This window comes from Pleurodeles waltl, chromosome 8, assembly GCF_031143425.1.
Source record: "Pleurodeles waltl isolate 20211129_DDA chromosome 8, aPleWal1.hap1.20221129, whole genome shotgun sequence".
NCBI classification, from domain to species: domain Eukaryota; kingdom Metazoa; phylum Chordata; class Amphibia; order Caudata; family Salamandridae; genus Pleurodeles; species Pleurodeles waltl.
The window spans coordinates 1,439,989,539-1,440,017,306 of record NC_090447.1 but is presented as its reverse complement, the minus strand read 5'-3'; the positions used below and the strand labels follow the sequence as shown (position 1 = coordinate 1,440,017,306).

At 42.8% G+C, this 27,768-nt stretch overlaps 1 protein-coding gene across 1 annotated transcript in view; it reads right to left on the bottom strand.

Moving 5' to 3' along the window:
• The window catches only part of FAM3B (FAM3 metabolism regulating signaling molecule B), a 272,157-nt gene that overhangs the window by 93,501 nt on the left and 150,888 nt on the right, over positions 1–27,768 (bottom strand). The window contains exon 3 of the mRNA XM_069202590.1: positions 18,513–18,636. Coding sequence (XP_069058691.1) covers positions 18,513–18,636 — 124 coding nt within the window. The remainder of the gene's footprint in view (positions 1–18,512; positions 18,637–27,768) is intronic.

Here is a 27,768-nt window from a genome sequence, read left to right as displayed (position 1 = left end):
CGAAGGAATAACGATACAGACGAGCAGTGATGGGGAAGAAGAGGATAGTGTAGAGGGGGATGAAATGGAAACGGTCGATGAAGAGTATCCTCTGATTTGCCTTTTCCCGATGATAACTGAAGAAGATATTCCAGCCGAATTACGGGAAACAGTCGGAAAAGAGGTGTGGGACATGACAGGGAAAGAGGTGGGATTGATGAAAGGAGTGGAACCAGTGAAAGTGACTGTAAAGCCCAATGCAATCTTTCCCCAGACCCCACAATACCACATGCCACAAGATACCCTCATGAAAGTTGCCCAACTCATTGACGAATTTGTGAAACAGGGGGTACTGAAAGAAGTGTTAAGCAGTCCATGTAATTCACCAATAATGGGACTAATAAAACCAAGTGGAAAGGTCCGACTTGTGCAAGACTTGAGGAAAATAAATGACATCATAGTCAAATGCTGCCCAGTAGTGCCGAACCCAGCTGTGATAATGTTTCAAATTCCTTGCGATGCCGAATGGTTCTCGGTCATCGATTTGTCACAAGCATTCTTTTCTGTGCCTCTTCATGAGGACAGCCAATTTCTCTTTTGTTTCAAATTCCCAGACAGAGTGTACAGTTGGTGTCGAATTCCTCAAGGGTTTTCTGAGTCACCGTCAATATTCAATCAGATTCTAAAGAAAGACTTGGAAGAATTAGAATTGCCATTCGAGTCAACCCTGGTACAGTACATTGACGATTTACTGGTTGCATCAAAGACAGAAAGTGGCTGTACAGCCGATACCATTGCTCTGTTAAACCATTTGGGAAGGAATGGACACAAGGTGTCTCCTGCCAAATTGCAGTTCTGTCAGGAGAAAGTGAAATACTTGGGTCACCAGATAGAGAAGGGGTCACGGAGAATAATGAAGGAAAGAATAACGAGTGTACTTCAAATGAGTCCGCCCAAGACGAGGAAGGAGGTGAGGAAGTTCTTGGGAATGGTGGGCTACTGTCGACAGTGGATTCCCAACTTCTCGACTCTAGCGAAGCCTTTACTGAAACTGACCCAGAAGGATGCTTTGGATCAAATTGAGCTGAAAGGAGATGAGATGGATGCTTTTGTTGAACTGAAAGAATGCATGTGCAGGGCTCCAGCTTTAGGTATGCCTGATTACACAAAGCCTTTCACATTGTTTTGCCATGAACGAGATGCATGTTCTTTGTCTGTCTTGACTCAAGCCCATGGTGGCGTAAACAGACCAGTAGCATATTTTTCAGCTACTTTGGATCCGGTCGCAGCAGCACTCCCAGGGTGTTTGCGCGCCGTAGCAGCAGTTGGTATCGGCCTCACTCAGAGTGAAGGAATAGTGATGGGACACCCAGTAACAGTCATGGTCCCTCACTCAGTTGAGATACTTTTGACCCGAACCCGAACGCAGCACATTACTGGAGCTAGACTCACAAGGTATGAAACGATAATTCTGGGCTCACCGAATGTGCAGCTGAAAAGGTGCACTACGTTGAATCCAGCTACCTTGCTTCCTGGAGAAAATGTCGAAATCGAGAACGCTGAAGACGTCGAGCATGACTGCCTTCAGGTGACTGAATTTTGCACAAAACCCCGACCGGACATCAAGGATACTAAGCTTGATGAAAATGACCAAATTCTTTTTGTTGATGGTTCATGTCTAAGAGACGGGATGGGGATTTTGAAAGCAGGATACGCTGTATGCACTATAACAGGGGTCTTGGAAGCGGGATGGCTCCAAGGAGTCTATTCTGCACAAGTAGCAGAACTTGTAGCCCTCACCAGAGCATGTCAACTGTCTGCATTGATGAAAGTCACCATTTACACTGATAGCCAATATGGGTTTGGGATTGTGCACGACTTTGGACACCTATGGTCACAGAGAGGTTTCCTGACTTCTTCAGGATCCCCAGTGAAAAACGGGGAAAGAATAAGGGAATTGTTACATGCCATTCAAGTGCCAGCTGAAGTTGCAGTGGTAAAGTGTAGTGCTCATACGAAAGGACAGGACTATGTTTCTCTGGGAAATGCATATGCGGATCAAGTCGCAAGATTTTGTGCCCTGAACTGCATATTACTCAGAGATGAATGGAATTCAATAAGTGAGCCAGAACTCGAACCAGCTGAAGCATTTGCCTTGAAGGTCGTAGATACAATAGAGGAACTAAAAGCACTACAGAATAATGTCAGAGAAGATGAAAGAGATTCCTGGATTAAATCACAATGTATAAAGAGACAAGACGAGTTATGGGTTTCACATGAGGGAAAATTTGTTTTGCCAAATAGTCTCTTATCACAGCTTGCGCGGTTCTATCATGGGCAAGCTCACCTAGGGAGAGATGCCATGATAAGATTGTTCAAAACTGATTGGTTTAACCCCAGATTTCGTCAAGCTGCAGAAGCAGTTTGCCATCGATGTGTCACTTGCCAGCAGATGAACCCAGGAAAGGGAACAGTTGTGAACGCGAGTCACATTGGTAGGGCAAGCGGTCCCTTTAGTCGTATGCAGATGGACTTCATTGAGATGCCTGTGCATGGAGGTCTGAAATATGTGTTGGTGATTGTGTGCATTTTTAGTCACTGGATTGAGGCATACCCCACACGTAGAAATGACAGCCTTACAGTTGCCAAGCTATTGTTGAGAGAGTTAATACCACGTTTCGGATTCCCGATCTCTTTAGAATCAGATAGGGGAAGTCACTTCAACAACGAGGTGATAAAGTTACTCTGCGAAGCGCTGAACATTGAGCAAAAGCTGCATTGTAGCTATCGCCCTGAAGCATCAGGACTGGTGGAGCAGATGAATGGTACACTGAAATCAAGAATGGCGAAAATATGTGCATCGACGAATTTGAAATGGCCTGACGCATTGCCCTTAGTGCTAATGTCAATGAGAAACACTCCTGATAGAAAAACTGGATTGTCTCCGCACGAAATTCTCATGGGCAGGGCTATGAGACTTCCTGCAGTTCCCGCAAATGCGCTTTTGAATATTACAGATGATATGGTGTTAGACTACTGCAAAGGTCTAGCTGACGTGGTTCGCTCTTTCTCTCACCAGGTGGAAGCGACCACCTTGCCACCGATCCAAGGTCCAGGACACGCACTGAAAGCAGGTGACTGGGTCGTGGTAAAGAAGCACGTGAGAAAGTCGTGTCTGGAACCCCGTTGGAAAGGCCCTTTCCAAGTGATCCTGACGACAACTACCGCTGTGAAGTGTGCGGGGGTTCCCAACTTGATTCACGCCAGTCACACAAAGAAGGTGTTGTGTCCCACAGATGAGGAAGTTGAAGCGCTGAAATTGCCAGTGCCTGATAAAACAGTGCCGAGTGCTGAGACAGAACAAAAGCGAACTGAAAACGGACAGGCAGAAGCAGGAGAGAGAGAGATATTATTGGAGAACGAAGAGTCCGACTCACTTGGGGAAGACCAAGGAGAAAGTTCAGACAGCGATGAAGAAGCTGAAGGTCACAGAGAACCTGAAGCAGCTGAGGGTAGCAAAAAGCCTGAAGCAGCTGAGGGTAGCAAAAAGCCTGAAGCAGCTGAGGGTAGCAAAAAGCCTGAAGCAGCCGAAAGCGATACAGAGCCTGACGAAAGTAACGGTGACGAAGGGCTCGAAAAGGGTGAAAAAGCAGGAGAACCTGATCAGAAGGGGGCTTTCCCAGAAACAGACGATACAGAAAAAGAAAAAGAGAACGTGATCGGTTCCCCTGAAGGAAGGGACAAGGCAGAGCAGAACGAAAAAGTTCAAACCTCTACAGAAAAGGTCGCAGGTCCATCAAATGGACATGGTGCAAAGAGGAGACTAAGTATATCACCAGTAAAACAAAGGTCCGGAGAAGGTTTGAACGACGGAGAAAGGCCAAAAGTAAAAGTGAAAAGAAAAGAAGTGTCTGTCGTGGTACCAACCTCGAGTGAAGAAAAAGACTTGACAAAAGAGGAAAGTACCAGCGAAGCAGAATCGAAAAGAGAAGCAAAATTGAAAAGGAAAAGGATACCGAACAGAAGGTATTCCGGTCCAGAATGGGCATATGCAGTCAATGACGATTTGACTGACGAGTTTGTATCTCTAAGCATCGAGAACGAAGAAGAGGAAGAGATACCGATAGGAAAGAAAAGTTTTATGGACAGTGTTGATTGAAGGGGTGATAAATGACATTGCTTGCTACAATCTAACGTGAAATAAACAACCAGCTGGGACATTGCTAAACCGGATGAGACATTTGCAGAACTGATAAAGACTGAGTTATTGCCGAATTGAGACAAATGCTGCTAACCGATAAGTGACTTGGCCTTTTGAAGAAGACGGTGTGAACATTGCGCTCGCTCAGCTTTGTAGCTGAATTGCTAAATAGTTTCATTTATAAGTGCTTCTAGCTCTCTGATTCTATACAGATCATGACGCAAAGCAATAGAAAGAAATATTGTAAATATGTGTGTATAGGCTTGGTAGTTACGTGTGTACTAATAATAATGGCAATTGTGCTTGGAATGCATGGAAAGGGTGAGAGTGAGAATATTGAGGCTTCTACCTTTGTTCCTGTTACTGTCACTGAACTAACCCCATTGAAAAGACTGGCATTGGATGAGAGACTCTTGCATGATAGGAAAGAGCTTTCATATAACGTTTTCTATCGCTTGCTAACAGAATATGTTGAGACAATGGATGCGAAAGATTGCTATGTGTGTACCCAGATACCGACATCAGTGAAGGAAGGGGTGACATATCACCACATGCCTCTTACATACGGGATTACATGTAGTATAGTAATGTCTAGGTTTTATGGTCAAACTAACATACAGTATTTTTACTCAAATTATGATGTTACTTTTGCTTATGTTCCTATAATAGCGCAGCTAAGCCAGACGGCTAAAGATTGGGATGCTAAAATTATGAGGGAATTTTTCGAGCCAATGCTACCTTTTGAAACGGCTCACGCTCATAGGGAAAATCTTACTTGCTCACTCTCTGCAGTAGAAATTAGCTTTTTAGATCGCACAGATGATAGAAGAGCTCAAATGAAGGCGAAATTAGAAAAGGAGTTACATAAGAGGACTTCAGTAGATAATTATGATTTTGCTGCAATAAAGACACAAGGGAAAATTGCTTTAGATGCTTGGCATGTAGGGAAATTTTGTATATATCGAGGTGAATCGTATTATGACAACATTTTTGTAGGAGCAAGTGAGTGTAAACATACGTTTATCTTTAAGGCCAAATGGACATTCATGATGGACGGACTTGACCCTGTCATTCCAGGGGTATATTACATTTGTGGGTATAATGCCTATTATCGTCTTCCAAAGGGATGGTGGGGAAGATGTTATTTGGGTATAGTGTTCCCAAAGGTTTATCAACTGGATGACCTATCGATGATTCAAAAGACATCTGGATCCCATTGTATCCAGAAAAGAGAGACCGCAGCTGCTGTGGTAGGTGATATATTTGGAGCCATGATTCCTTCATTGGGAGTTGTGCTGAATTCCATCAAAATAAGAAAGTTGTCTACTATAGTGGATAACATGTTGACAAAGTTTTCAGGTGCTATAATCCTGATAGATGCTTTACTTGCAGCGGAAAGAGCTATGACTCTTCAAAATAGGCTTGCTTTAGACATTCTTTTAGCAAAGGATGGTGGTGTTTGCAAAATGCTTGGTGCAAGACACTGTTGTACTTATATACCCGACAATAGTGTGAAAATTAAAACTATGCTTGCTAATCTAACAAAAGAAAGTGCAGATTTGAAGGAACTGAAAGAACCAGGAGTGTGGGAGAAGGTTGGAAAAGGACTTGCTTCAGTGGGACATTGGATTGGGGGAATTTGGAATGGAATATTGTTGAAAATAATAGAGGGAATATTAATAGTGATAATTTGTGTATTTGGAATTTGGGGAATAAAAAGGGGAATAACAATGATTATGGAAAGAATTAAAAGAAGAAAGGAGGAGAAAATTATGAAAAGAATGGCAGAAGAATACAAAGCACAAACTAGGGGAACTAAAAGGAAAAGGGAACTGACAGAATTTTAATGGAATAAAATTTGTGGGCTTAATTTGAGTGATGACAAGTAGTCATCAGAGGAGGGATTGATGAAGCAGAAAATGAAGGTTTTGATTTATTAACGCATAAACGTAGTGTGTAATAATCATGTGTGACATTAACCGAACTAATAAAGATTGTACGGGGACAAAATGTGCCCCCAGAGTAGTTTGCCAGCATTTATACGCGTGCTTTATATAACGTGGTGTATTAGAATTGCACTAATCCGACATAATCATAAACGTGTGCTACGATTTGCTTGTTTGAAATGCTTTAGCTTAGCATTACTTTAGCGGAGGCTTTGGCCTAGTCTCACGGTTTAGATACTCGTATTTTTCCAATGTGCTATTAAACGTGTATTTCTGCTTGAAGCTGTACTTTTCCACAGAAACTGTTCACATGCTTATCTTAAAGTTTCGTGCCAGCATGGCATATTTTCTCCTTACTTCAAGGTCGACTTGCAGGTGCGGACAATGGAGGCTCTGAAAGTGAGCTAATTGATAGACAATGTTGCAACTTGCGTACCCATCTCCAAGGATAATGTATGCTTAAGTAAAAGCTTGAGAACTGTCGTTTTTGATTGGACAATTTGAAGCTAACCTATGAACCCTCCAATGGAGACCCTACTGGATTCGAACTGTTGTCTATAAAACCCAGGTGCACGAGAAGAAAGTAGCCATTACCAGCTCGATACCCGCCATTTTGCAGACTTCGTAGCTATTATGGCCCACTTTGCTGCGACGCCATTTTTGAGAGACTTTTGATGCTTTCTCTAAGAGAGAGAGAGAGACTTTAATGATTCTTGCCCTAGAGACTTTAACTTTGAAATGCCCTTTGCATGAAGTAGTAGTCTTACTTTGCCGCCGTGAGGCAATTGCCCCGTCCACCCTTGCCCTTTTGTCCCGTTCCATGCTGAACGAAACGGTACCAATGCTGATCGAGAAACGGTACCTGTGAGACGAAGACTTCCTTGTATGCTGATCGTAATTGTTAAATATGAAAGGAAATTGTACAATTGCATTGTGTTTCTTTTAGGTAACCAACTGCTGATTTTGATAAGATCCCTAGTTAGGAGTTTTCTAAATTTATGTTGCTAAATTGTTTTTGCATGAAGTCCCACATGCCGATGCTAATTTGAGGTTAGATGAGGATTCCTTTTGTTGCACGATGCAATTTGAGATCTTGTTATGCTGACTAAATGTATGCAATTAGCTCATTACAGATTATAGTATTAGTGATTTGCATTGCCATTATCGAATGTGTTGTGATTCAAATGCTACATAGATTACACTTGTTTCGACGTTATGGACAGCTATTAATGTTCATTTATGTTTATCATTTGGTGTTGAGACACATCTATATCGTGCTAGCTTTGTTAATATAGGGAAATAAATTCACTAACTTTGCAATAAACTGGTGTGGTTATTCCTGACTGAAAGGTCAGGGTTCGCCGAAATGTATTCTGGACTAATTGTTAAGTGTTATGTTGATCAAGGTATTGCTTATGTACGTTATTGATTATTGATTTGATGCGACTGATCGATTAAGAGTACAGAGAGCTCCCACTTAGTCAAAAGATCCATCGGCCTAAAGAGCGTCCGAACACAGGTAAATTACTACTACGGTTCGCTCTATCACCTTACAAATGTTTCATATCGCACATCTCTGTTAAGTATTTACCAACAATATATTTCTCTACAACTGATCCATTGCCCTTATCACCACTCATGACATATGTATAACCAGCCTGTGTAAAGGGCCATGTGTGCAATATGCAACAGTGCTCTGCTAGGCACTTAACTTACCATTGCTATGTAAAGTGCCTTGCTAACCTCTAAAGCTAAGTCTGCACTATGCAAATGTCCCCAATAGAATAACTGATAAAAAAAAATGACAATGCACCATGTGTAGTTCACATTGCCCTCCTGGAAAACCAAAAACATGATTTATGAACAAATAATCCAGTTCTGAGAGCACCGGCATAAAATCATCTCCCTGCATTTTAACAAACCCAATGCAGAAAAACGCAAAGTAATCAAATATGCCACTCGGTAGCAGCACTGCGCTACAAATCCTGTATGCCTTGGTTGCATTTACCAAATTGAATTCATTCCGAGGCTGATTACGAGTTGCATTGTATTTGAGGTACAGAAAGTACGGTAACTCTGCCCCAGTACCTTTCACTTGCAAGTGAAACGCGGGAAATGAGCTTGGTTGCTGACAAAGTCTAATGCGATTATCCATCTGAACTAGTTAAAAAACATCAGGCCAGGTTATCCCACGCCTCACAAAATCAGGTGTGGTAGGACACATCCAACTAGAATCTGGCGGAGAGGAATTTCATGAGGGGATTCCTCTCCGCCCGACTCATTATCAGTCCCTTGGTCTGCAGACAACAGTTAAAGAGAAAGAGAAGCCCACAAACCACAAAATAGATGGAATTAATATTCAAAAACTTGACGGCAAAGTTAAAATATCTACTCCGTTTATTAAATGTATTTGAACCTCGGAGATGATAGATGTGCAACAGAAGCCCTGAATTAAGTTATTCTGCCACATATATGGATGCTAAATATATGTCTGTATTGGTGGCATGACCAAAGTACACAGATTTGCCTCAAGATGTCCTCGTGCAACAAGTTATGAGACTCCGTGAACACGAATACCCAGGAAACCGCAGTACGCCTCACTCTTTACTGCTCCAAATCAAAAACAGTTCACGTGTGTGGTTCATATTTTAACATGCATATTATGTGCTCACAAGCATAGCTACCTGAGACACTGACGCAGTGTCTGCTCCAGCTTTAGATTTCTGTGCGAGCTCCAACCTATCAGGATCATATTTTGGCAACCAGCCAGCTTCTGAGAACCAGCGCGGAATCTCTTGTTTGTGTCTTTTTATTACTCACTGTCAAGGGTTGTTTTTTTCTTTGAAACTGCTAGTATGAATTTGTAATATTTTACATTATTGTATTGAATAATGACTACATTTAAACCCGTCTTAGTCTTGAACATTTCAGCACCTGCAAAGCTGCTTTATGGCTTGTGGCGCTATATATAGTAATAAAAACGGTATATCAAAAGGTTAAATGGTCAACGTAGAATAAAGAACACCAGCAAAATATGTGACACACTTTAGAACATTTGAAAAGAGTATTTTTTTTCACCAAAACGTCCTAAAAAATATGATGCCATCCTCTCTTAATGTATCATTTTTTCTGTCCAGCAACTTCGCTTCACTCCTCTCCTTGCGGATTGTAATAAAATTTGCAATTTATTGTAAAGTATATTTTGCACGCACAACCTGCTAAACGGGCAATGAACATACTAGTGTAATTCCAGGCGGGCTAAAGGCGTCCTGTACTGCTACTGGCTTATACTAGATTTCCACCTAGGACTTTCTTGCTTTAAATTGTCGTCTTGTTTGCTCAAAGAATTTCTACTTCTCCTTGTTGAGTTTACGGTAAGTCTTATCCAGGACCATTGGAATTACGTGGTTCAGCTGCACTGTTTTCCGCATAATTATGGATTTGCAGCGCTTCCCAGATAGTGCAATAGCTGCTGCACAAGTTGTAGATTTTGACAAAAAAAATCTTGTTTGCAATTCAAACGGAGAAACAATTTAGTAGAAATACTGGCACGTGTTGCCGAGCAATAGCAAGTCCTTTGCAAATGTTAACTGGTCACCTTGTAGCGGCTGATGGGTGTATCTAGGTGGTAAACTGATACTAATAACTGAAAGCTTTACCCAGACAGTGTTCAGATATCTATACGTGACTACAAATTGAAGTAATATTGCCACAAAATGTGCCGAAGTAGGCCATATACATTGCCTTTTCTTGCTAAATCTTTTGGTAACCCTGCTGCATAATTTGGTTCTCTCCTTGCATACAGTGCTTAATTTAAGCTGGTGGTTTCGGGTGGGGGCACCAGCACTTACCTTTTGAGGGCCCGCACTTATTTTTCTGCCTCAAGCATTTACTGCCACCAAAAGACACATATGGGAAAGATGAAAAAGAAGAAAGAGAAAGACGAAAAAGCGTCACAGAGGGAGAAAGCAGAAAACTGCAAGAGTGAGTTGAAGGGGCCGAGTGCCTGTAAATTGATTAAAGAGGCCAGAGACGGATATAGGATTACGTTGCCTCAGTATCCTGTGCTGGAACATTTAATTGCAGCAGCCGCGTGTTTCAGAGGAGAGCGTTGGGCACTTATACGTTATTATTTAAACATTAAGCACTATCCACACACGAAGTAAAGGGATAGTTTTTTCTTTCCGTTTCAGTGACATCCGTGGTGAGGGCTTCTATGAGTGTTATCATTTTCAACACCTCACTCCCTAAAACACCATTTCACTATTTCCCTTCAACACCTGTCAAAATAACTACTCTGTGGTACGTGGGTAATCATACCATCTACCTATTACAAGTACATTATGACTTAAAGCACTTAAAATAATGCAGAGGGATATCCATCAAGTTTTTGGCGGAGCAAGGTCTTTCTGTACTATCGATCTGTGTAAAATATGCATGCCCCATACCACTGCAACTAAAATACTGCCAACGTGATCTGTGGCAGTACAAAGAACTAGAATATGTCCTCCTAAGTTTTCAATGATCATAAAGAGATAAGCTTTGGCAAAGTCAATGAATCTGGCTTTTAAACACAGTCATCCACAAATGCTGATACATGCCTTGTGTGCACAAATGCTGTTTATTACATTAACTACTGGCCTAATCCTGGAAACAAGTAGCAAAACAGATGACTTTTTGTATTGAGTGTCTGTAGGCGCTACAGCGGTGGTTTCCAACCTTTTGATCTCTGTGGACCCCCACTTTATCATTACTGGAACCCGGGACCCCACAGAATCATTATTGGAATATGAGGATCCCCCCACTGAGTCATTACTGAAAGCTGGGGACCTAATCTGTTATTATTATTTAATATGCTAAGCAGTCGGGGACCCCCTCTGGAGGCTTCATGGACCCCAGGGGTCCCAGGACCACAGGTTGGGAACCACTGCGCTACAGCATTGAAAGTGATCAGCAGTGATGTGTTGTGTGTATCTTTCAGATGTAGAACAGTCACTCTGGGGGGCAGAGCCAAAGCCCACTGTAGGTACATTTTAAACAACTGTTAACAAAAGCTCATGCTCACAGATGCGCAGTTAGACCAGAATTAATCACGTGTAAAATACAACTAATGTGCGTTTCCCTCATAGTTATCTAAGCAGTGGCATGATAAAACAAACGCGGTGGCTGCTACTTATCGGGAATACAAAAAATGGTGTCAAAATAAACACAGTTAGCTTTGCTCGTGGCTCCCTTGCTCGTATTATCAAATATTTTGGTGGGATAGCGAGGCCAGATTACCCCAGGTCCCAAGGACACTAGGTTTCCATTGATAGGTTTCACATTTACGAACCATTCCTCTCATTCCCGTTCACCCAGTTGGTTCAACAGAAGTGAAATACGATTACAGCTGCCAGACTAAACTAGCTTGTTCAATGGAGCCTGGACTGCAAACATGGCGTCCTGCTGACATCACGTGACCTGGCCTCAAGGTGCAAGGTTGGACTGAACAGTCATCGCAGATGTCTGACTATCGGTCTAAAGGTGAGACAAAGGATCTATTGATAGAGATGCTGCCTTCTTCAGGTTACAGGTGCAGCCTTGGCAAACAAGGCATTCCTGTTCACAGGTGTGTTAGCAAACCCTCCACTTCTCTCTCTACTGCATGTGTAAAGAGCCAGTACTAACATCCTGCAATGCAAGCAAGGCCACAGCACGTAGCTGGGGAATGTTTATCAGTGTTCTGTGTAGGCTTCCTAGACCTGCGTGACGCTTACATATTTTACATAAATGAGTAACTAGTATGGATTTTACAGGAGATAGGGCGGTGCAACAGGTTTAAAATCCTGAAGGAGAAAAGTCTAATCTGATATAATAGTGGCTGCAACTCCACATTGGTGTTTTCGGTCTAGCGAGTGAGCACTAGGTGTAGCGTGTGACTAGATGTGCGTGATGGACAATGTTGTATCTGAATCGCGCCCAGACGACTTTCAAAGAAGTGTCTGGCTTGCGTTGGCTTTGGTTTAGTGGGCCCCTGTCCCCATTTGCACAAACAATGCGATGAATTGGTATTTCTGTTGTTTAGTGACTTACACATCACTGTTTTTGTGCTACATGAAAGCAACCGAGGGAGTATGACTTTATGCATTCCTGGGGGAGCAGTCCCTGCCATCCAGCAATGCTTCACGCACTGCCTCTTCTCTGATAGGCTGAATACTGTGTAAGAGGTAGGGGGTTTGGCTGGAGCGAGGAACTAGTGTACAGACCTCGAGGGCGGGATAATCTTAAATATTTGTGTTTGTGTGGGACATTTGCTTGTATTGCTTCTCCATACAGGGGTCACCTGGTCCTTTAAACATTTAAGTGGAGGTCAAATCTCCCTCCCTCAGGCCTCCTGGCTGAACGAGGTGACACAACATGTTAAGAGTCATATAGGCGTTGGTTAACACTACAGATGAAAGAGCACATCTGCAGGCATCAGCCTGCTACAAGTGAGCCCAGACCTTTTGTTAATCTTTCTAGCCAACCCTCAGACCCAATCAGAAGGAAGTACCAGGTATGGGAACTCTTACTCTAAAAATACTAAGCAGTCGGGCCATGAGCATCTTCTAGCTTTCGGCATGTGACCCCAGAGCATTGTTTTGGTGAGAAATCTATGCCTGGTATTAAGAGATGCCTTAGACAAGCGTTCTGAGAAACTGGCATGCGCAAATGTCTACGCCCACATGCCACGCCCAGGACCACACAACTAGGTGAAAGCTGCAGCCCCTTTTTCTTCAAGGCAATGCGGCTGCCCCATCTGAGGGGAGACAGAACCATGTTGCAGATGACTGAGACCCAAAGGACAGAGTAAATTGAACGGCAGGCCCTGGATCCAGAAGCATCTGCAGCCCTGAGGTGCTGGACCCAAACGTGAAGAAGCAGAAGCATTAGAGGACTGAGTATGGACAAAATAAATCAAAAGATTGCACCCAGTGGTGAGCTTGGACATCCTCCGTGACCTGCCTACAGCCAGGCAACGTGTGCATGGAGGTCGTCCCATGTAATGTGGCATAACTTAATCTTGTGGGCCTGGTAAAACTGAACTCTCTGAAGCACAGAAGCAAACACTCAACAACCCAAGCTTCCAGAGTTATCACACTTCCAAATGTTTGTCATTCAAAGCCCATGCAGGATGCCCTGTCATCCACTGTGCATGCCACCTTGTCCAGTGAGTTCTATGGAAGCCTCACACAAAAGAACATCAAAGCCAAACTGGCTCTTTTGGAGATGCAAGCAAGAAAGGGAAGTTTGTAAACATTTGTAAATGGCAACTGTTGGTTCTTATTAATTTCTCGCCACCCTGAACTGACTGGTTAAAGGAGCCACTAGTTACCCGGACTGTGTCCTCAACCCACGTCACCAACACAAGAACCAAGGTACCACAATACAGCAAACATCACAACAATACAGCATACTGAGTTGTTTGGTCAGCACTATTTTTTAACAAACAGCCATGTGTTCAGCGGTTTGGGGTTCTTGTTAATTGCTGGGTCACAGACTTTGGGTTGGATGTGGCTGTTTCAGTTTTGACATGGACCTATCTAATCAGCTTGTCTGGGCCATGGATACTAAGAGAGAAAGCAAGTGGTAAACCGTCCAAGAACCGAAGGGACCTGGAGATCATCAAAGTCTGGGCAGTGCCTCCCACAAGATGATCTGCCCCCTAGACTCTAGTGTAAAAGTGATGACAGCACGTTAGTGAACTAATACTACAAAACTGTTTGATGTTGTATCTAATGAGCACAATACACAGGGACATTTAGTTATCTTTGTTGTTCATCATTTAAATGACCATGCTCTTTCCTAATGTGAATAAAGACATGTTTATTGTATGATGTACAGGACTGTCTAACCACTGCACATTACTGTGCATGATTAAGGTACAATACTGTATCTACATCTGAACCCCACTTCTGCTTCCTGGAGTAAGCCTTGACTGCTTGGCTAAGGTACCAGTGGAGCGTCAAACGGAGGACTTGGTCAATCCAGTTAGAGTAAGTAACACTACCGTGGGTACTTCCGAGTAATCTGTAGCTACCCTGGGGCCAGGAGTAAATGCCTCGCATTTCGAGTGGAGTCATCCAACCAGAGGCACGAGGAACAATAACCGTATGTATAATGCATTAAACGGCATGGATCTTTGCAGTATTACCGACTGTGGCTTCTGATATAGGCAACCTTAGACTCATAGGCCCAAGCTGCTGCGAAATGTTCAGAAGGCTAGGGACAATATTTATCACTTTTCGAAGGGCTGAAAGATTAGTAATGATTGTAGCACATTACCTGGCGCGATCTATCCCCACTCACTCCTTCCACCCTGGTGTTAGAACTCCGGGACAGATGTACGAAAAATCCACTTTGTGATTTCCTAATTGCAAATCTTTGCGATTCGCAATTAGGAAATCGCAAACTGTGATGGACTACAGTGTGTTTAACACTATTTGTGATTCTCAAATGGGTCGCAAAGGACCGGCCTCATTTATATTCATGAGGCAGGTCGCAATTTGTGAATGGCCAGCACTCAAAGTCACACATCTGTGACTGCTTTTTGAATAAAGCAGTTTTTTTGTAATGCATTACAAAAAGAAAACTAAAAAGTTTTCTTTTCATTTTTTAAGAGTAGGCAGTGGTCAGTAGGACCACTGCCTGCTCTCAAAAAATGTTTTAACCCACATTCACAAAGGGGGTCCCTTGGGGAGCTCTTCCCGTTTGCAAATGGGTTTCCGCCTCCTCTAGTGAGTCAGTAAAATACAAATGTTTTGCCACGCATTCTGGTCTCAAAACATTCCTACATACCAGTACTATTCGGTATTAGGAAGCAACACCCTAAACAAGCCTCTTCATATTCGCAAAAAAAAAAAAGCAATTCGGTAACAAGTTACTGAGTCACAGTTTGCCTTTTGTACATGGGCAAATTCATCGTACCGGTCGCAAATGGACCGATGGGCTGTTTGCGACCAGTAAAATACCTTGTAAATCTGGCCCTCCATCTGAGAGGCTGAGCCTGTAGTTACAGACTGCATTCTCTAGAAGTTTACTTGTTTTAATTTGACCCATTTTTCCCGTTTTCAAAGCGGACTTGAGTGGTGTGCATGACTGTAACTGACTTAATTTAGTGTATTCATTTATAGCTGAAATTAATCGTATGAATCAAAAACAATTATTTTTGTTCACACTCCTTTACTGCAGGCAATCCTAAACTATTAAAAAAAAGGCACATCCCATTCTTAAAAGCCCATCACATTGGCCTGTGTCAAGCCTCATTAGTGTTTCAGTGACTCCTACTCTGTGTCTGATGAAATGGATAAATATCCCTTTGACTAGACATTTGGCTGCAATCGTTTTACATATGTTCTAGAGTGATCTACTCGGATCTGTCGAAGTAAATTTCCTGATGGGTGAAGTGGGAACCTACCCTTAGAGATGTGGTATCACCAGGGTCTCACTCAGAAGCAGAACTGAAGTGCCAAGTGCTACTTCATGTGCACTGTAGGTGAAGCACTGCCTAGATCCAGTCCCTTTTATTGACTGGCAGCAGGGAAAGTACACAGCACAAGTGTGATGGGCCTAGTGGTCAATACCAGATAGGCTCTTTAGCCTTGACAAGGAGGCTGGAGCACTTAGAGCTCTACCATCAGTTCACTTCCAATCAAGTTGCTGTCTCAGGCCTTGTAGTCAAACATACCGTGTGACCGACAGTCCGGGATGGAACTGACAGCCATGACATATTCCAGAGCCCACTGTCACCCACACTTTGTATGAATCCAGAGCCTCAGTTCTTGGAGTCTGGGATGCAGTATATTGATCTTACCTGATTTAATGCATGCCATCATTGGCTCGGCGCACAGGGTTGGCTGTAGAGGGGCAGAGGAGATTGTGACAGGGCCAGGCATTGGCTTGGTAAGTATCTTTGCTGACGGAAGGGTTATCGTGTGAGTGTGTACATATATGTTGTGTGTGGGTTTCAAGTGTGCTTCGAATGTGTGTGTGCCTATGCATATGTGTGTCCACAGGTAATACAGGAAGCGTGAAAAACTCACAGAGAGAGAGGAGGAGATTAAATATTACCCTGGTTTCTATACTCAGGAACAGAGCCCTCTGAGAAAAGGCCAAGACCAGGTCATAAAATCATTCTGCCAGCACCTATCAATACAGAGCTGTCTTTATATTGTCGCTGAAACGTGTGATGAATGTAAACTTTTTTTTTTTAAATCTAGAATATTTACCCTAAACAGAATGTGTGTTACCTATATATGAGGTAAAATGAGCAAGATTGTGGGTCTCTATTTTTAGATATTTACACAAAAATGACTTTCTGCATGTGTGTTAAAAGCCGCCACCATCACGTGCTTGAAACAGGAAAATCTTTGAAACTACAGAATTATAGCTGGACTATATACACACCATGATCTTGTTACCATTCTAGCAACCAGAGGTAACTACTAAAGTTGGGCTAGTGTTGTATGTGAAGGTTCCTTTATATTCCACAGCTAATTAATCTGCAAGTTGTGGCCAAGGTGGCACTTAACATGTTTACCCTTATATGGTAGCTGTCTGGACACTTAGACATTTCGGTACTTAGTGGTACAGCCATATATCTTTTGTGTAGAGCCAGAGTTTGGGGACAGGGATCTTGGTAATTTTTTCACCTAGAGGGATGCAGAAATTCAACAGTTGTTGGGAAACCATGTCCTCAAGTGCTACGAAGGATGCATGTATTTTGAACAGAAAAAGGATTTACACATGAAGCTGCCCGGTCTACATGCGGACAGACGGGGAAGCATTACATCGAGGAGATCATTGAGGAGGATGGGAGTTTCACCATGAGTGACAGATTTACAGTACATTTCAATTTTGCTGAAAGCTTTCTCTCCTGCAATGAGTCAGGACGCCTTGAAGTGCAAAGTGGTGGCTGAATGACGAGTTGTGTGCAACTATTGCAATTTTTGGTAAAGTTGGTAACATAGCTCAGATAACTCATGGGTTAATTGTGGAGGTCAAAATATAACTTGAAGGTCACAAGATCAATTCTAAGCATGTCTAATGAAAATGTTATCCTTTTGAGGTTCATACACAAGTAACATTGATTTGAATAGCTGTAATCCCGGTTACTACCGAGATTGAGACTTGGGTGCTCTTTAAGCACCCAATTAGTGTTATGGTTATAAGAAATTATTCTTTGGAAGTGCCTGGAGATGATTATTGTTTTTGATTAAAGGTCAGCTATGGCCAGTCATAACTTTGCACGGTTTAGGTTTGCTTACAATGAATTGATTCAAATTAAGTCTGATGAGACTGGTCCATTTCATGCGGCAAAAATAGTGCATCAATTATGCATGCTCTGCTGTTCCCACGTGGGCACTTAACCTGCTAGAGCCTCTCTTTGATTTTTGCACTCTTTCTCTGTGCATTCAATCGTGCTATGTTATTTTTGCAAAATTGATGCACAGATCAAAATTTGTATTTGCAGTTCACTTCTTCCAATATTATTTTCATCTCTATATTTTGATTTTTTTTTAACCATGACCCTTGGACAATTACTGGCATCTGCCTAGTGCTTGTCTCTTTGGCCTCATTTATGCAATAAATAGTAACCACACACATGGAGCCGATCATGCTTCTCTTTTTACTAAGTTTAATTCAATTTCTGTCCCAGTGGTGGATACTTTTAGACCATCCTACTAACTAATTCCTGGTCATGACTTGGACCAATGTTTCCATCCCATCAGATATCACATTAGCTTCATCCGCAGCCACACCTTTTTCCTTATAACTGCAGGTTCAAATATATTACAATTTTGTACAAATTTGAGTTCAAACTTTGTAAAACATATTAACAAAGGTGAATGCTGTTACAGAGAAAGATCCACACCAAACTATTAAAAGGCCTCCAGATCATCTATAACTCCTAATAGGCGATATCGACCTCTTGAATTTGACAAAAAGGGTAATTTTTGTGAATTCCATTTTAGCACTGTAGTGCCCATCCTTCCATATGTCCTTTGAGATTGGCATGCTTATTTCTGCCTAGTACCATCAGGAGCCGCTCTTTTTAGTTTCCACCTTCTAATAGTTAGCAAGTTAGCTTCAGATGCCTCAGTGGAATGTTGTGCTGTTCAAGAGCAAATGAGGTCAGATACAATTAATCTGAAACACAATGGTCATTGCAAATAGATGGATGTTGGATATCGAAGGGGTCGGAGACAAGACTTTCGGAATTATTGGGATTACACACAGTTTTGGACGTTTTCATTACTAGCATTTTTCAATGAGAGAAGAACTAAAGAAAGAAATCCCTGTCACATGTGTATCACCCTTCTGCATAATATCAGACAAAGTTATTGACATGTATGCCTTGTACTCACAATTCATCTTCAAAACAGATTTTCGGGAAGCTGTCCTTCCCGCCACCACTGAGCAGCCGATATGCATAGGTATTAGGTGGGCACGCTACCCAGTGGTCGCACTTCTGCCTCTTTGGTGGTGGAGCTAGGGTCAAGAGAAGAACAGGACGGTTACCAAACTGTGCATTGTTAATTATACAGAAAAACATCCCACATAGAAGATAGTCGTAAGAAGGCCCCGATGATTCAATGCCGACATTCTTTAGTTATAGTTTTGTTGCACTAATTCTTTATTGGTTCTAATTAGAAACCAGGTTAGGAAAAACAAGAACAATTGCAAACAGAAGGGCAGAATACATGTATGGTCTGGATGCTTGAATAACATTATCCACACATTTCCACCCACCACTAATGTTATACGACATTAACGCAACCACCAGAATGTGCAACATCAAAAAAGGGGTGGGAGCTGGATCATGAGGGGAGCGGGAAATGCTAACCCGATGACATGCGTATTAGTAATTGGTTAATGGAGAGGGCTGTATGCTTAGCGCAAGCCTGACAGTAGGTGATAGGAGCCAGATTATTAGCAGTAATCATGAAGGGCCTTATCGTTGCAGTTAGCGGGTGATTCATCCCTACAGTGCTGAGAAGAGAGGTAATGTATAGCACCTGTCCAGCCATATATGATTACGTCAGTCTAGGAGGAGCACAGTACAATAAGAAGAGCCAGCACATATCAGCCTCCACATGTGGGAACAAATCACCCTAAGCTGGGCCAGTGTATTATTTCTGCAGATAAGACCCTCTTAACTGTTCCTGCTCGTTGGCCAGAGTAAAGGGCCCAATATCAAATTCTGCAATCTTATAAATGCTTCTCCCCTTGTAAGTAATGCTGGCTAACTCTATAAGCCATTCAATGTTTGGTAGACAAGGTTGGGTGCTTTCAATGGCAGAGGATGCACAATTTTGCTGCTGCTAATGATACGGCCATCCATCTAGGGGTGAGGGCATTCAGATTCAGTGGCGTCATGCATCAACGCAGGGTGTATCGATGGGGTAAATGGAATGTTGTCTACCTGTAAACTTTCCCTCCACACAGTCTGCCAGCAGGGTTGTATTTTAGCACAGCTCCATGAGATAGGTGTAATATTGCACTGATGCAAATTGCACCTCGACCAAAAGTCTATGGAGCATTGAAGGAAATGAATTGAAGAAACTTAGACCTTGTCATTTGTCTCTGATATGTCTGCAGCCTCAGCCTCAGTATATTCTTTATGGAGAAGGACCTCCTATCTAATTCTAGTGGATAACTACTGGTTTAGAATGTAGTGAGCTGATGATCAAAACAATCCGTAGACTTTGCCCAGCAATGTGGTTAAATACTGCACAATCAGTGAACTTTGAAGATTGAAAGGAGGAGGCCCTAATTGCCGTCCAATTGTCTACAGTGCCAATGTTGGTGTCTAACAGACCAAATTCCCTCCATATTTCTTGATAATCTTTGCGTTCACCAGTGGGTACCCGTTGATCAGCACTCTCAATTCTTGCTCCTGCCCAATCCCATTTCTCCTCAGGTTTTTTATATTAATAACGATTAGTCCTGCATTCCTCCAAAAACAGACAAAATGTGGATAAAGAGTCAATACATGGAAGTATGTGACATCATGTCCACATATTTACCATGCAGTCTATAACGGTGTAAGTATTCAGCTCAGATCGCAGGGAGCATCTGTAAACCGGTAGTAAGAGTTCAGGCCACATGGGCAAGGAACGAGGGTGGACTGTAAGGAATGAGTAGAAGTCTGTACCAGAGTCGATGGAGGTCCTGATAAAGGGTCCCAAGGAGACAGACAGTGCTGAGAAGGAACCTCCCAGTGGTAAACTGAATGGAGGCACCTGCGTTTCCATGGGTCCTTGACAGCACGCCAGAGGGAACCGGGAGAACAATGAATATTTGCAACATGGTGTCTTTGAAGGTCATGATCTGCTGTGGGGTTGATGATGGTCCAGGGCACACCAGCACAAACTAAGGAATCGGGTCAGTGACCACCGATTATAACGAGTAAGACTTAAATCTTGGTGCCCTTGTGCTCCTTGGAGTCATGGGACGGTGTTGAGTCCTGCTTCACTTTTTCATTCTTGCATCTGTACTTATTTGAAGACTTTGACAAGAAGCGGAATGGGCATGGGAGTGGCCCATTGGCCAGGACGAAGTCCGGTTAGCTGACATCGACCAGGAGAGGGATTTCCACAAAGGCTGCAACTTCTACTCGTGCTCAGCAACATACAACTTCGCCTGCTGGTCTCAAATCGCCTTGGATGCATGAGGGTAGCACTTTTGAAAAGGCTTAGAGTTACGTTCCGAGCACATGCACCGAAGACGCACCTTGTGCGGGTCTGAGCTGTGTTTGAATCCTGTTGTTTTCGGTAGGTACATTCTTCACCAGCAAGCTGTGAAAAGATTGGAAGTCACTGGAAAATCTCACACATTTTGGATGGAAGCTCTGGATCTGTGTCAGAAGGCAGGAAACAAATTGAAATTAGGTCAGCACGTGGGGGTAGTGGCTATACGTGGCTCTGCTACTTTAGTTAAAGTGCGATACAAAGCCAACAGGGAACCACACAAGTAACCTAATGACATTTAAAAGCACTGCTACGAAAACCTCTTGATCCTTCTTGCACTTGGGTATATTCTAAGGTGAGGAATCTTGGGTTGGAAGTACCTATCAGAAGCATGCAAACACTAGCATTCACAATTACTGATTGCATGTGTTAGCACACCAAAACCATACTCACGGACAGAAATGAAAAGTGTTGACATAGCAGTGATGTCAGCATAGAACAGAAAGATGCGCAACTCTGTGCAAAAATGGCGGACATTGGTCGAGCTATCATACATGCAGACATTTTAGAAGAAGAAAGTATTTTCCCAGTCGCCCACTGAATTCTATTGAGGCCTGCATTGAGTCTATTGTCATGTATGGGGCTTGAAAGCGTGCTACTGTAGGATTTGATATCAGAAAAGCAAATACATGTTTTTTTTTTCCCCTTACCTGTCAGGAGCATGGAGAAACCACTATGGCACGCAGTGAGTTTGTGACAAAAATGCTGTGCACTGGCCTGCAGGAGCAGGTTACTGGCAGTGAATTCTACAAGTCTCACTAGACCAGTCACTGTCTGATGAAGCCTATCGGGGAATCGGGTTTTTGAATTGAGGAGCAGGGAGGCGGGAGACTCGCTTTAAAATCGGTAGTCTCCCATCTGAATTGGGAAGGTTGGCATGCATTAGCTATAGACATAAAAATATTTAAAAAACAATAAAAACTATACGTTTTCATACAGAGAACTTAGTAGAAAGATGTACCTTGTCATTTCAATTCTTCCTTGTTTACTGCAAGTGTAATTTTGAAGGATCTTCACTATATACATCAAATAGTATGGTACTACAGTTTGTGGTGTAGATTTGTTAGGTGCCACCAGTGTGACAGGCTAAAGGTCTTAGAGGTAGTATGTTCCAGGTAACCCGAATAAGAAAGATTGCGATAAATGGAAAAGACTTGAGCCTTCAGCCAGGAGCCAAAAACAAATCCAGATTCAAATCGGCCTCGGGTAAAACAGTAGAGTAGTGGTTCCCAACCTGTGGTCCGGGGACCCCTAGGGGTCCGCGAAGCCTCCTCAGGGGGTCCGCGACTGCTTAGAAAATGAAATAATATTAACAGATTAGGTCCCAGCAGTCAGTGTGGGGGGTCCTCGGATTCTAATAATGATTCAATGGGGGTCCCTGGGTCCCAGTAATGATAAAGTGGGGGTCCACAGAAGTCAAAAGGTTGGGAACCACTGCAGTAGAACATTAAAATCAACGAGCTGCTCATTTCATGGCATCTCTGCTATCTCAGCTGAGTCCAATGTATTTAATCAAATTAGTATAGGTAAGTGAAAGGTAACCCATGTGAATACACATTTCTACATGTAAAAATGTGTAATAATTAGACACATGTACCACTAAGAATTGTAAAGACACCCTGTCTTCCTGAGGTTAGGTCGAGATGAGAGGAAAATGAATACAACTGAAGGATAATGGTTATCGGCAAAAGGCACACCATTGTTTTAACTCATGGAGGACCACAAATGTTTCCAAAAGTCATAATTACACCACAACTTTGCATTAAACTCCTCTGCTCAGAAACACCAAAAATAAAAGTTTCAGTTCCTGGAAACTCAAGAGTTGTTTTGGTGGAAAGATCAGATGGTGGGTTTTGTGGTGGGAAATCTCTGTAAGGTTTCTGAACGAGACAAAAGCTTCTTAAGCAAAAGAATAAACAAAATATCAGTAAAATAAGATTTTCTGAGGTTCTTTAGCAATTGCCCTGGAATATAACTGAGGGGACTGCTACTCTACTTGAGGAAGTTAATCTCTTCACCTAGAGGGCTATAAGGGTCCCTCACCTAGTCATGCCACAGACATATAGGTGCAAGCTAAGGGTGTGGCAGATGTTACCTCAGGAGACTTTGGCATTTAGTGGCCCCTGCAATAGAGCACTGGCACCTGCTTTATATCCCCACAGCCAGCTCCTGCAAGAAGGATCATCCTCTGGATCCCTAGCTGTTCAACATTATTGCGATAGGAGCTAGGCTAAGCCGCAGTACCGAGAAGTGCAGAGGAAAGTATTGGCAGACAAGCAATACAGAGACAGCAGGAGCACCACGGGCAGAGGGGAGTGTGGGACATAGGACTAGTATAGAAATGGTAGTGGGGCTTAAGCACCGTAGCTGGAGGTCAGCAGGGCTAGGAGTTGAAGATACGGGAGAGACAAACCTGGGTTAGCACATATGAATAGAAGGAGGGCGGGGTTTATGACCCAGTACTGAGAGGGGAGTGACACTCAGGAGTAGTGCAGAAAAATGCACTTGACAGGAGTTCAGGGGCAGAGGGAGGGAGAAACAAGCATAGATGCAGTGCACAGAGACATGGGGGCAGTACAGTGAATCGCTGGAGAGTGGAGCATGGTTTACACACTTCCACCGTGAGACTTTGAGCTTACTAAGACATACTGTATGATCTGATCTCCAGCATTTTTCATTAACATGATCCTTTCCTGAAGATCACTGCAACAGGTAGGCAATGGGGAGAAGAGATGTTTTTGGGCAGCATTGGTAGGGATAGTGGTTCCTCCAGGTTGCTACCTGGAGATTATATAGATGGTATTTATAGAAAAGACACAGAATAGAATAAAAACTGCTTCCACTTTTAGGCAGAACACTAAAAGAGTAGGTGTCAGCATAGACCTGACATTTAAACCGAGTCAAGACACTAAATATCTAATAATTTCTGTTTACAAAAAAGGAACTGCAAAACCCTGTGCAGTGTCGGAACACGTATTCTGAATATATAATGGCACCTATATATTTTTGCTCTTTCCAAACGCCAATGTGTAACTTTATTAATGTTTCACGTTTATATGTAAACATTTATATCTCTGAAAAGATGTGATGATAATGTTAAATCACTTGGTATAATAGAATTAATAAAACCTCGCAAAATAAAACCCAGATTGAGCCTGATGTGAGTTATTTTGTGAAGAGAGTCAAAAGAATGTTCAAAAGACGGCTCTCACAAACTAGATGTTGTGGACATTTCTGCAGGAGGGACACATAATTGTTACAAATCTTGACTCCACCAAGTGTGAAGTAGGAATCACCAGGGACCAATGCATACTCAAGAGAGAATTGGGAATGCCAACCTGTTTCAACTGGTCTGCAAATATGCCTGTAATGTTTCCAATAACACTGGACAGAGGCCATTATGCAAAGCATGTTAAATTGTGAAGTGGATAATGTCTGTATCCTCATTACCAGTGGCACATTGCAGCCATGACAGTGTAAACATCCACAATTTGCCATAGCTCTGTCTGTATTGTTGACTGCATTTGCCGAGGAAACATACTCATGAAGCTGCCTCGTAGCAAGGTGTTAAAAATCAAAGGATAAAGGCATATCCTATCAGGAGTCGTCACGATGATGGCCACCCTGCTGAAATGTTCAGGAGAGGAGCTTCTCATAGGAATTCATTACCACTAGATTACGCATCCAGAGTGGTTAGAAAAAGGTAACGCTTAAGGTCTTGTAAAAAGTACTTTCTGAAAGGGATACACAAAGCACCACTGAAAATGTAGACATTTTATACCACCATCCAAAAATGGTATAAAGTGGACGGGCCACTGAATAAACAATATCATATAACTCAATTAAATGGTGATTTAAAGTATTTGTTAGAATACTTATACAAATATGAAGTCATAATTCTCGGCAAGCAACAAAGGTGCCATCCGTTGGCTGTTGGCGGGGGGGGTGCAATATTTGGCCCATAGAAACATCCAATGTATTACTTTACCTAGGCCACCAGTCAATATATAATATGAGGGATTTACACTTACACATCAGGTTAGGTTAAACAAATTAAACAATTCATGGGGGTAGCAAGAATGAAAATGGAGAAAATATAGTAAAACAGGCAAAATAAGTCACAGCTTTGGTAGTGCAGTAAGATTATTGATGGTGTTTGATCATCCTGTTAAAATCTATAAGCAAATATTGCTTTTCCAGCAACAATTAAGAAAGCTATTTGCTAAAAGCACTGCCAGCGCAGTATTGTATCTTCCACTGAGTAGGAGCAGCATGTTCAGATACCTGCTAAGGCATCCAGGTGTGGCACCTACAACAGTGAGGTCAGATTGCTTTCTACTGTTTTTGCTAACTAACCATGAAGGGACAGCTTTAATAGCACCCTTAACTGTGCCTCCTTATGCGGAAAGAAACTATACTGTGCACCTATTTGTGTATTAGAGAACCCATCCGAAGCCTACACTACACAGACCAATATTAGTAAAATAGCATCAAAGCTCTCAGAAGTTACATACATCTTGTGTAGAGAAAGAAACATATAGATATTCCATGCATTTTTTTATTTTATTCATTTTCTTGTGATTTTCACATGATCAACAAGTGTTCCAACAGCACAGTATTGGAGAGAACATGGTGGCCGGCTAGGAGCAGGCTGCAGAGAGCTGCAGAGTTGTACGCCTCAGGGGGAATGTGCTGTGTCGGGGGAACATTGAGATGATGGTGTGGAAACCCGGGGAAGTATGTGGTGATGAAGACGGACTGTCTCAACACCTGCTTGTCTCAACATCTTTCTCTCTTTTAAGCTTACCTCCCAGTACTTACTCCGGGCTGTGGCTTCTTTTACAAAAAGGAGACAAGCAGGGGAAACAGTACGAATCAGAGCGCTGGTCAAGAACCGTGCTGGGCCTTAGACATGGAAGGAATGTGGTGGCAAGGATCTCCTTCTGGGGCGGGGGGCAACAGCACAGACAGCGGTGGCTGGGAGGAGCGTGGAAGATGAGGCGCACCATGAAAGGCGGTCTGGGAAGCCAGGACATTCAGTCTTGGTGGATATACCTACAGAACTGCGTAGGGAGAAGGAGAGAGACATAGCTACAGGGGAGGGGTAAGGAGATGTAGGGGCAGAAGCTGGTGGGAGCTGTCAGTAGGAGGAAGGAGGGGAGGCTGTGGGGTCGATTAAGCAGAAAAGGAGCTCAGATTATGGGTTGAGAAGCAAGACCAAAGAGGAACATAAGGGTCATAAAAAGGCTCCATCCAAGCAGTCTTTCTCCGGCCCTGGGAACAGCAGTTGCAAGTTGGTAGTAAACCCTGGGGAGGAGGACGTGGGTCAAGACCATCCAGCTGTAGGTGTATACAGTGGCTATAAGGTGGGGAAGGTGAGCAGCTGAATGAGTTAAATAGAAGACTGAGGATTATCCCAACATTACGGACATATTTTAAGGTCCTACCTTAATCATTGACTAAGTGAGGAAGACCTCTACGGATAGACCACAGGAGGCACAAAGGTCTGCATAGGTCAGGATAGATCTAGGAGTGCAGCAGGCAGTGATCAGCCCCAATAGATATCAGGTGTTGGAGGCACTGGGTGATGGAGTGGATGGTGGGGTTGGCAGGAGTGGTAGAGGCGAGTCTATGCAGCAGGGCCTAGCAGGTAGATTTTTGACTGAAGGGCTGAATGAGTCCCACCATGACAAATCCAAGACTTCCCCTCGTGAGAGAGCGGAGGTGGTAGATTCAGTGAGAACAAGGCTAGCGGCAACACCCAAAGAGGAGAGAAAGGGGCAGGCGCAAGGCCTGAAAGGGGATCTTTCGCAAAGGTCTACTGAGGACATGTTGTGATCCCTGCCTACGAAAGTTAAGAGTGGCTTCGAGATTTTCAACATAAATCAAAAAAGTTAAGAGGTTTGTGTGAAAACCTAGGGAAGATTTTGGATGATCTAGCAAATAGGACAGCCATTCTGGAGGAAACAGTGGAGAATCTAAAAAAGACAGTGAAAGCAAACAAGGAGGAGATCTGCCAGTTGAAGGTGTGTGAAGAGGGGAGCTTGGCAAAATTAGAAACTCTGGAAATCCAGCACAGGAGAAACAACTTGAGAACTCGAAAGTTCCCTGAAGCGATAGAGGGTGAAGACTTGAAGGCTTTGGTGGTACGACTGATTATGGTAGGGGCTCAAGTTGAGGAACCAGAGGAGGTTTTGTGAGTGATATCCAAAGAGTTCATCATGACCCCTTGAGGACAACCCCTAACAGAAACAAACAAAGGAATTTCTTGGTTAACTTCCAGATATATTCTATTGAAGAGTGCATTATTACAGTATTTAAGGGATACCCAAGTAAACGTACTCATCCCACAGGAAATGCCTATAACTAAGTTAGAATGTATGAATGTGTTTAAGTCTCTAAGATGGGTACAACAAGTTGTGTGCAAGAGTCAAGATGTGGGAACAAAAGGAGTGGCTATTGTACTCAAGAAGCATCAAAATCTCTCACCTGAGCAGTGGGTGGTAGATAAGGCCGGGAGGTGGGTAATTTTGAAACTGGAGGCATACGATTCTGCGAATAACCTAGCAGTATACTATTGGCCCCATATTGTTGAGACGGGGCCACGGACAGATATGTTTCAACATCTGTTGCAGCTCTCCTCCTATAATTTTGCATGGGGGCTTTTTATGTGGTCCTGAATTATGGGCTGGATAGATCATCTGGTAGTAAGGCAAGACTAAACTAGAAAATGAGATCGCAGGTAAAATCCATGATGAAGCAGTTAGGACTATATGATGTGTAGAGAGAAAAGATGAGGTTGTGTTTTTTTAGTAATAAAAGAATACATGTATCAGTCTAGGATTAATTACTTTCTGGTTGATCAGGGGTT